This window comes from Emys orbicularis, chromosome 4, assembly GCF_028017835.1.
Source record: "Emys orbicularis isolate rEmyOrb1 chromosome 4, rEmyOrb1.hap1, whole genome shotgun sequence".
Taxonomy (NCBI): domain Eukaryota; kingdom Metazoa; phylum Chordata; order Testudines; family Emydidae; genus Emys; species Emys orbicularis.
Window position 1 is genome coordinate 134,191,548 of NC_088686.1, and position 10,602 is coordinate 134,202,149.

The 10,602-nt window shown below is 45.5% G+C and overlaps 1 protein-coding gene across 1 annotated transcript in view; it reads right to left on the reverse strand.

The window, feature by feature from the left end:
• The window catches only part of BLTP3A (bridge-like lipid transfer protein family member 3A), a 55,422-nt gene extending 45,106 nt beyond the window's left edge, over positions 1–10,316 (reverse strand). Inside the window, exon 1 of the mRNA XM_065403661.1 lies at positions 10,182–10,316. Within this exon, the coding sequence (XP_065259733.1) occupies positions 10,182–10,225 (44 nt within the window). The 5' untranslated portion in view covers positions 10,226–10,316. The remainder of the gene's footprint in view (positions 1–10,181) is intronic.
• Between the last annotated feature and the right edge of the window lie 286 nt (positions 10,317–10,602).

A 10,602-nucleotide genomic window follows, 5' to 3' on the forward strand; every position in this document is an offset into this window, starting at 1 on the left:
CAGCAACAATGCATAACAGATTAGGACAAGAAGTGAAAAAAATCACATATGCAAGTAAACCTACTGGGGAATTTAGGAGGGCAGATGGTAATTTCCAGAGTTAAGCATTTAGACAGGAAACTAGGGGTATTGATGAAAATAGGAAGCACATACAACCGTAGGATTTTCCCCATTCCACGCATGATTCTGAGATCATCAGGCCAGCAGGTACCATTATAATCATCTATTCTAACCTCCTGCCTAATACAGGCCAAACAACCTCCCCCAGTAATTCCTGATGGAGGCTACATCCCACTTTCCTGACTTACACATTGCTCTATCCCCTCTCTCAGTGCTTTCTAGAGAATGATAAGTCTCCTTAGGCAAAGAGGTCTTTCTGACACCATTGCCATCTTAACCTCTGAATGAAGCTTGAAACACTATGTAGCAAGATGTTGAACTAGTGCAAAGAATGCCTCCTTGCTCAGTTACTCTCTAGTATCATATATGTAACGTGGGGGTGAGGGCCAGATGGATTCTGGACATCTGCATGGCCAGACATTAACTCCTCCCAGAGTCTAGTTGAAGATCCTGATGTGTGTTATTGGGATGAGGAGGATGCATTCATCGATGTTGGTAAAGTGCTTTGGGATCCCTAGGTAGAAGGTGCTAAATAAGAGTCTTCCACATGGGTCTGTGAAATGCTTACTGGTCACATGAAGCTGACTTCTCCTTATTTCAAGCTGCTAAATTGCATTAAAAGATAAAGATATGTTAAATGCTTTCCTGATATTGCTTTTCCACATAGGCTTACACTGGTCTACAATTTTTGAGAAGTCGTCTGCTTCAGAGATAAAATGTGCTATTTATTATGTATTTTGATGTGCTGAATTCAAATATGACAATTAAAACAACTGATTGGCTATTGTTTCTAAGATATTTAAGTTTTTACATTTTATGTCTATGTATATTGTGTAGATATTAGAGTTTTAATCATAAATTGTAAACCTAGGTCTTTTCATGTGTTTATGGTTGCTTTACATGATAATATTTCACCTGTCCTGTTTATGTAACACTTTAAAAATCAGCAAAAGGGTTATATAAATAAAATTTATTATGAAACAAAAGGCAAAAAACTATTATGTACATAGTTTAGTCCTATTCAGTGTCTACTCGGCGCTTCTTGGCTTGTCTCTTGTATTCATTAAATGGAGCATCTCTTGTCACTGTCCAGCAATAGTCTGCAAGCATTGATGGGCTCCATTTGCCCCGATAGCGTTTCTCCATTGTTGCAATGTCCTGGTGAAATCGCTCGCCGTGCTCGTCGCTCACTGCTCCGCAGTTCAGTGGAAAAAAATCTAGATGAGAGTGCAAAAAATGTATCTTTAGTGACATGTTGCAACCAAGGCTTTTGTATGCCTTGAGGAGGTTTTCCACCAACAACCAGTAGTTGTCTGCCTTGTTGTTTCCGAGAAAATTTATTGCCACTAACTGGAAGGCTTTCCATGCCGTCTTTTCCTTGCCACGCAGTTCATGGTCAAATGCACCATCTCGAAGAAGTTCACGAATCTGAGGCCCAACAAAGACACCTTCCTTTATCTTAGCTTCACTTAACCTTGGAAATTTTCCACGGAGGTACTTGAAAGCTGCTTGTGTTTTGTCAATGGCCTTGACAAAGTTCTCCATCAGACCCAGCTTGATGTGTAAGGGTGGTAACAAAATCTTCCTTGATTCAACAAGTGGTGGATGCTGAACACTTTTCCTCCCAGGCTCCAATGACTGTCGGAGTGGCCAATCTTTCTTGATGTAGTGGGAATCTCTTGCACGACTATCCCATTCGCAGAGAAAACAGCAGTACTTTGTGTATCCAGTCTGCAGACCAAGCAACAACCTTCAAATAGCCACAAAGCTGCCAGTGATGTTGGTCATAGTTTATGCACCTCAAAAGTTGTTTCATGTTGTCATAGGTTTCCTTCATATGGACTGCATGACCAACTGGAATTGATGGCAAAACATTGCCATTATGCAGTAAAACAGCTTTAAGACTCGTCTTCGATGAATCAATGAACAGTCTCCACTCATCTGGATCGTGAACGATGTTGAGGGCTGCCATCACACCATCGATGTTGTTGCAGGCTACAAGATCACCTTCCATGAAGAAGAATGGGACAAGATCCTTTTGACGGTCACGGAACATGGAAACCCTAACATCACCTGCCAGGAGATTCCACTGCTGTAGTCTGGAGCCCAACAGCTCAGCCTTACTCTTGGGTAGGTCCAAATCCCTGACAAGGTCATTCAGTTCACCTTGTGTTATGAGGTGTGGTTCAGAGGAGGAGGATGGGAGAAAATGTGGGTCCTGTGACATTGATGGTTCAGGACCAGAAGTTTCATCCTCTTCCTCTTCCTCGTCTGACTCAAGTGAGAATGATTCTGGTGCATCAGGAACCGGCAGTCCTTCTCCGTGGGGTACTGGGCGTATAGGTGATGGAATGTTTGGATAATGCACAGTCCACTTTTTCTTCTTTGACACACCTTTCCCAACTGGAGGCACCATGCAGAAGTAACAATTGCTGGTATGATCTGTTGGCTCTCTCCAAATCATTGGCACTGCAAAAGGCATAGATTTCCTTTTCCTGTTCAACCACTGGCGAAGATTTGTTGCACAAGTGTTGCAGCATATGTGTGGGGCCCACCTCTTGTCCTGATCTCCAATTTTGCAGCCAAAATAAAGGTGATAGGCTCTCTTAACCACAGTGGTTATACTGCGCTTTTGTGATGCAAAAGTCACTTCACCACAAACATAGCAGAAGTTATCTGCACTGTTCACACAAATACAAGGCATCTCTGCTCAATTTGGCTAAACAGAAATGTGTCCCTTTGCAAAATCAAACACTGACAAATAAGAGAGCACGACACTGTATGATTTCTAGAGCTGATATAGGGCAATTTGTTCAGCAGAGTGATGTAAGCTTCGTTATGATTGCATCATCCATGACTTCTAGGAATAACATGATGTAATTCATATCATGTATGACGCAATACCAGCTTCAGATTGCATCATTCATTGTTTTGCCTAAAAAGTAAGTACTGTCCAAACCCAGTCATAGATTTATTCATAGATCCAGTCAAAGATGTATTTTAGTCATTTCTGGTTTAAATTGAGATCCCTTCCCTTTATAACTCACTTATCCTTCGCCAGTCCCAAGTCAAGGGTCGTATATACTGACCCAATAGCATATCTTGAAAACTAGAGCCAATCAACAATTTTAAGCATCATTTTCGTTCTCAGTGACCCAGAATTAGTAAAGTTTGACTACATTTATTTCAGAAGCATTTTGGCTGTAGAGCAGTGTATTGCTGTAAATGCCACAGGGATGTTATGTGATTGCAAACAAAACGGGAGGTGAGTCAACACAATTTTGACAGGAGGATGGGAGGGAAGGAACATGGCCTGCACAACTGTGAATGGGAGGGGAGTGTCCATGAGACAATATTCAGATGTAGCCCACCCCAAAGAATTTCGAAATCCTATGCTTGAGAAATGTGAAGTATCAAAAGTTTGAAATACCACCTTAAATTTGACCTGCAACTGGTATTAATTCCCATACACATAATAATTGTTTTTCAGAATCATTTGCCAAAATTTTTGAAAAATTCCTCTGCTTCTAAATGATTTACATGAAACAGACCCATACTGCAGAAAGGAAGCTTTAACATTAGGCTATGTAAGACACAATTCTGTCAAACTCTCTATCTTTTCCTATCCCTACTACCAACTGTATGGACAATGTGATAAAATTTGCAGAGCAATCAGTGAAACTAACTATGCAGCCTTACACCCCAGCAGTGCTGACAATTAGGCTTCAACCTCTGTCACGTTGGTTGTACAATAGAACCTCAGCGTTACGAAAACCAGAGTTACAAACTTACTGTCAACCCACACATCTCATTTGGAACCAGAAGTATGCAATCAGGCAGCAGAAGAGACCAAAAAAAAGCGCCAATACAATACAGTACTGTGTTAAACGTAAACTACTAAAAAATAAAGGGAAAGTTTAAAAAAAAAAAAAAGTTGTCAAGGTAAGGAAACTTTCTGTGCTTGTTTAAATTAAGATGGTTAAAAGCAGCATTTTTATTCTGGATAGAAAAGTTTCAAAGCTGTATTAAGTCAATGTTCTGTTGTAAACTTTTGAAAGAACAATGATAATGTTTTGTTCAGAGTTACAAACATTTCAGAGTTACAAACAATCTCCATTTCTGAGGTGTTTGTAACTCAGATTCTACTGAATTCTCCAAAGAGGTCCCTTTCATCCAGGAACCTTCAAATCCAGGGAAAGGAATAACACTGAACACAAGCTGACTGTGGGTGAGGAATTCCACTAGAAGACATCACTCAGAACTCTAAGAGTAGATTCATTTCTCCTTGCCATCAGATTGCCACATTCACCTCTGGATTCCCATGATTCCAGGTCTTCTCAGTCTCACAGACTTGCCTTTCAGGAGAAGGCACGGTCCATTAAAACCCTCCAAACCAAGGCCCATACCAGTGTTCCAATTGAACGGTTGGGATTGTATGAGCCAAGTAACCAAATGTGAGGTGTGTGGGGTAGAAATGCCCATGAGCACAAAAGAACTGTGCTTTAGCACTTTCTATGAGATCTGGAGAGAAGGGTCCTTGTCAGAGTCAGTCCCTTGCCTGCTCACAAGTATGGTGGGTTCAGCAGAGACAAGAAAAGTGACAGCATAATGTAATAATGTGTGTTCATATCACCCACATCTGTAACGACTAAGGCCAGCTGCCTAGGCCACTTGGTGATGCAATAAATAGCACCATTCCATTATCACATACACAGCAAGGAGAAGCTAATTCAGTTCTCTACACAGTTGGTTCTCTCTGCTGTCTCTGGGATGATGCTGATTTTCCCACTATTCTCACCACAGTCAATTTCAGCACTGGCTTCTCCCACTTTCCACAGACAAGTGAAGCTTCTCCATAACTCCTGCCCAGCCTACACCAGTGCTCCTCTCCTCCTACACACCCCACCCTGTTCCCAAGACACCACCCCAGCTTCTCTGCTGACAGCTCCCTTTGTTTCCTTCACCCACTCCTGACTCAATCAATGCCTTCTTTCACACTGCCCTCCTGGCTTGAAACAGGTAAAGCTTGCCAACCTTCCTCTTTGCCTCCTAAGAAACCACATAAAACCTACCCTAACTTGTGAAACAGTGACTACACTTCCCATTTTGCATCACACCCACTCATGCCATTACAGTAAGAGTTCTTTGGCACAGGGACCCATCATCTATTGAGCAGAGATTACCCATATATACTCATGTATGGTTTTTAAATGTGTAATAAAATGAAGCTTTAGGAAGCCTTTGTTAAATCTAAGGGCAGGTCTACACTACCGCTTAAGTCAATCTAATTTACATCGCTCAGGGATGTGAAAAAGAAACCCCCAAGTGACACAACTTACCTAAGTTCTGTCCTCACTGGCGCCACGTTGGTGGGAGAGTGTCTCCCGCCGACATAGCTTCCACCTCTCATGGAGGTGGAGTAATTATGCCAATTATCCAATCGGCATAAAGCTTCTTTACCTGACACGCTGCAGCGGCGCATCTGCATCAGTGCAGCTGCGTCGATGTAGCGCTTCTAGTGTAGACCTGCCCTAAGAATGGACAGAAGTTTTCCCCATGAAATTCAACAAAAATAGTTCTCTGCAGACTTCCCCCCTGCAGTGTAGTGAACCCAAACAGTACAACAGGAGTGCAATCTTAATCAAGTCTCTTCACTGCCCTGTGCCTCAGTTTCCCCACTTGTGAAATGGAGATGATAATACTGAGCTACCTTTGTAAAGCAATAAGATCAAGCACTTGCTTCAGTTATAAGAGTGCTAAGTATTACCAGTGCATTCAAATGAGATTAGTCTGGTTTCACTGTCCAAGCTGAGTGAAATGGAAAACATTAAAGGGATCACCCTTTAGACTCAAAACACATGGTGTGTCAAAATGAAGGTTTTATAAAGGCTAAGATCAAGAGATGCGTTTCCACTAATAATGATTACAAATTACTGAATTAAAAAAAGTATTTTATTGTGTATGCGCCTAAGGAGCCCAAACAGGGATTAGATCCCAGGCACTGTACAAATACACAGACAATCCCTGCCCCAGAAAGCTCACAATCTCGGATCTCTGATTCCAATGTAAACATTCTCCCACAGTGTTTGCAACCCAACCAGAGCAGCCCCTGTCCAATTCAGGAGAACTAGACAGTGAAACCAATTAAACTATTTTCCTTCTGCAAGCTAAAAATAGTGCAAGAGGATAAACAGCACCAATGGTGAAAAATACATTCAAGATTTTAGATTCTTTCAATTTTAGGAATGGAAAGTAATGTGTTCAAAAACAACACAACATGAATAAAGTTTTTAAAGATGTATTCTGAGGTCAGTGCCCCGTCATCCACATCAAAACTCACCTTTGCAAAAGATCTCTGCAAAGTGATAATCGTTATTCCATTGCAAGTGCATGCGTTTCATTTCTTCTGAATAAGAGCTACTTAACAATTTGATACAGTATGACATTGGAGTCAGTTTTCCCTTACTTGTGAATTCCCAGACACAGAGAGAACAAACACACACACAACTTTAATGAGGAGGTTGCAAAAGGAACAAAGAATTATTTCAAATTAAAATTGAAAACAGAAAATAAAGGGAGCTTAATGATTCAGTAGCAAAGCGTCTCTCGAGCACACACATAGTTAGAAGAGAGACCCACATGAATAAAGAGTTGGGTTATTTTATGTGAAAGAAAACTGTAGTAGCAATATTAAAAATGCAGATTATAATAGTGATGCTGCTTTTCTACAGCAGCTTTAAACTGTGAAGGCTCAAAGCACATTAAATCTCTCAATCCCTGTGTAAATTAGGAAAACCCATTTTACAGATAGTGACTCAGGCCTAAATCCTGCAAGCTATTCAGTTCACTTGGACAGAGCCCCAGTGAAGTGAACAGCATGAAGGATTGGAGCCTGACTGACTAGTCCAAAACAACACCCCAAGCCAGTAACAATACCAGGAGTAGAACCCAGAAATCCTCCTGACTCCAAACTCACTGCTCACACCATTAGCCCATAATCCAGGGACTGCAACAAAGGATTAGAAAAAGGCAAAGCTGAGGACTATAAAATAACTATATTAGGAAGAGTACGGGGAGGGGTGGGGGGTCCATGAGCAAAAAAGTCACTAAAAAGGGGTTTCGGCAGTGTAGGTAAGGAGGCTAAGAGGCAAGAATGAGCCAAAAGATTAAGGGGCCCATAAATACCAGTGAAGAAAGGTTACGCACACAAAGCAAATGACAGCATTATGTATTGGCAGAAAACATGTCATTTAATTGTGGCGGCTAGTGAGACAAAGAAAACACATTAGCTTTATTGAGGTCTCCATTACTAACTGGTCCAGTGTACTCTCATGCACTTTTCCCCATTATCAATGGGTCAGCGCCTTCTGACAAGAACGCTGAATCCATAATGCACACAACACGCTGGTTTCGGGTAGGGGAAGGCAGGAAGCTTGGAAGTTGTGTGCTGCCAGGACTAGCAGAAAATCATTTAAATTAATGAACTTAAGAAGTCTACTAGCAGGCTGTGTTACATTCTTGTTGGTACAAAGGTGTGGTGGAGAGCAACTAGTGACTCACAGAACAGCCTTAAACAGATGTTTTACAGATGCTCATTTAACATTTGCAGAGGTTTTTTGCAGGTCCCAAAAATGCTAAGATTTTACCTTCAGTCTAAAAATACAAAGTCTGACAACCTCAGTGTACCTAAGCTGTTCATGGTAGAAAACCGGGCATAGAGGGGGTCTCTTCCTGGCTCTGCCACGGACATTACGTAGCCTTGGGTAAGTCACTTTGCCTTTGTTTCCCCATCTGTAAAATGAGGATAAATACTTGCCCATGTTTACGCTTTAAGAGCTTTAGGTGAAAGGTGCCATGTAATATTTTGCCTTCATCCACTTCATGCAAGGTTCCCAAGCCTCATACCAATCCCTTTGAAGGGAGTATTTGTTGATCTTGTTTTAGAGGGGAAGTGGTTTGCCCAAGGTCACACAGTTAGTAATAATACCTAGTGCTCAGGTAGCTCTTTTCGCCCTAGATCACAAAGCGCTTTTCAAAGGAAGTCAATATTCTCCCCATTTTAGAGATAGGGAAACTGAGGCACAAAGCAGAGAAGTGACTTGCCCAAGGTCACCCAGCAGGTCAATGGGAAACCCAGGAATAGAGGTCATGTGCATTAACCACTAGATATTGCTTCCTCTTAATATAAGTTTGATGTATTACTAGAGACATTAATATAAAACCTCATCAGTCACTCAGTGTTTTGTCAATCTATCAAGACTGTGTGTTGTGTGCAATATTCTGCTCCTTTCTCCCCTGGATTCACTGACCCTAAGTCCCCCACCTCATTACCATTTATCCCTACTCTTTCTTTCCATTCATTTCTTAGCCGTTTTACTCACATATTCACTACCTATCAGTTTCACTTACTCAAACCTCTTACTTAAAAAGCTTCCCCACATCCCCTTTCACATTTTAGGATTACCAAATCCAAAAATACCAAGGAAAAAACAAATTAATTTAACATCTCAGAGGTTAGGCCTCTATGCTTTATTTTAACACAAATAATAGGACTGAACCAACTAGACTGAGGGAGGCAAGCATTGGAAAGCAGGCCAGAGGGACACCTATGAATGATCTTTCATTCCTTCCATTTCACCTTCTCTGAGGGCAGCAGTGATGGCTGGAGAAACTCATTAACTTTCCATTCATTCCCACTAAATCGTTTCTAACCTGCCAACCAATCCTGTGCCACAGGAAGACACACATACAGAGAGAGAGAGACAGAGAGAGAGAGAGCGCAAGAAAGAGGAGGGATGGTAGGATGAAAGGGAAAGGCTGAGAAGGAAACAGTGATATCAGCCCCAGAATCTATCCTTGTGCCAATATATGGGAGAGTGAGGAGAAACTGTGCTGGCAAGGCAGGGGAATGGGAAAAGGAGGGGAGCAGGACAGAGGTAGTATCCCCTCTTATCTGAAGAGAATTTATTCCTGAGCCAGTGGCAGAATCACTTATGGGACAGGAGCACTTTGGTGAGGCAATCACAGCAGGAGGGAGGCTGGAAGGCCCTCTTACCTATGTAGGGGTGTCAATACCAAGCCGCAAGGAATAAACGGGGAGAAAAGGAGAGAAATGGGGCAGGGTAGGAAGCATGTGGGAGAAGAGGAACAAGACAAGGAAAAACAAGATAGTTGGGAGACGATGGCGGCTCCCCCTTTACCAGGTCAGGTGCTTCAGAACGTGCTCCTGTCACAGACTCCTCTCCTACCTGAGGGCAGCGACTGCTGGAGATGGGGGTGAAGGAGCGGCTAGGGGTAGATTGGGGGGAGGAGACAGGTGAGGAACACACCACCCCACTTGCTCCCAAGGAGGGGAGCCTTCCCCCCCTTCCCTATTACCCCTAGTGGAGGGCAGCCAGACCCCACACTTCTCTGGGGCTGTGTGCTGGGGGGGAAGAAGGGGTCAGCTACGAGCAAAGAGGCCCAGGAGGGACGGTTGGGGGATGGTGTCCCCCTCAATGAGGGCAGAGTCCTCGGGGCTGGGGAGGGGGGGGGGAGAGAGTAGCACTGAGGGGCGGGGTCTCGGGGTCTGTGAAGGGTCCTTGGGGGAGCGAGCTGGGAGGCATCCCCTAAATGTGGGCAAGGTCGGGGGGAGCAGGGCCCCGGGGGGAGCAGGGCTGGGGGCGCGTCCCCGCGGTGTGCGGGGGGGGGACAGGGCTAGGGGCGGGAACCCGGGGGGCAGGCAGGGTCCCCGCGGTGTGCGGGGGGGAGGGGACAGGGCTGGGGGCGGGACCCCGGGGGTAGGCAGGGTCCCCGCGGTGTGCGGGGGGGGGGGGGGCGGAAGACTGGGCGGGGGGGGGAACCCGGGGGGTAGGCAGGGTCCCCGCGGTGTGCGGGGGGAAGACAGGGCTGGGGGCGGGAACCCGGGGGGTAGGCAGGGTCCCCGCGGTGTGCGGGGGGAAGACAGGGCTGGGGGCGGGAACCCGGGGGGTAGGCAGGGTCCCCGCGGTGTGCGGGGGGGCAGGGCTGAGGGCGGGGTCCCCTCGCTGGCCGGGCGGGGGGAAGGTAGGGCGGTGTCTCACCTGGACAGGTGCTTCAGGATCTGCTTCTTGATGATGCCGGCCATCCCGGGTCCGGGCAGGGGGCGGCGCCTTACGTTCGGCGCCAGGGGGCCCCAGCCCCTCAGCCGTTGCCGCCCGCTGAGCCGGCTCCTGCCATCTCCCTGACAGCCCTCCCCCACTCCGCCAGCATCCCGGCAAGCACGGCGCGCCCAGCTGAGCGCCGTCTCTAGCCGCCGCCTACCAGCGAGAGGGCAGGGGAGGGCACAGCCAAGCAGCAGCGCCCTCTGCCGGTCCGAGGGGGCGAGAGCAGCTGAGTTGCGCCCTCTCCCAGCCAGTGACACCCCCCCCCCGCACTGACACCCATAGGGACCCCCATCCTACAGCATGCACCTAGAACTACCTCAGGACCAACCCCATGTGGCAACAGCCACCACCAAGCTAC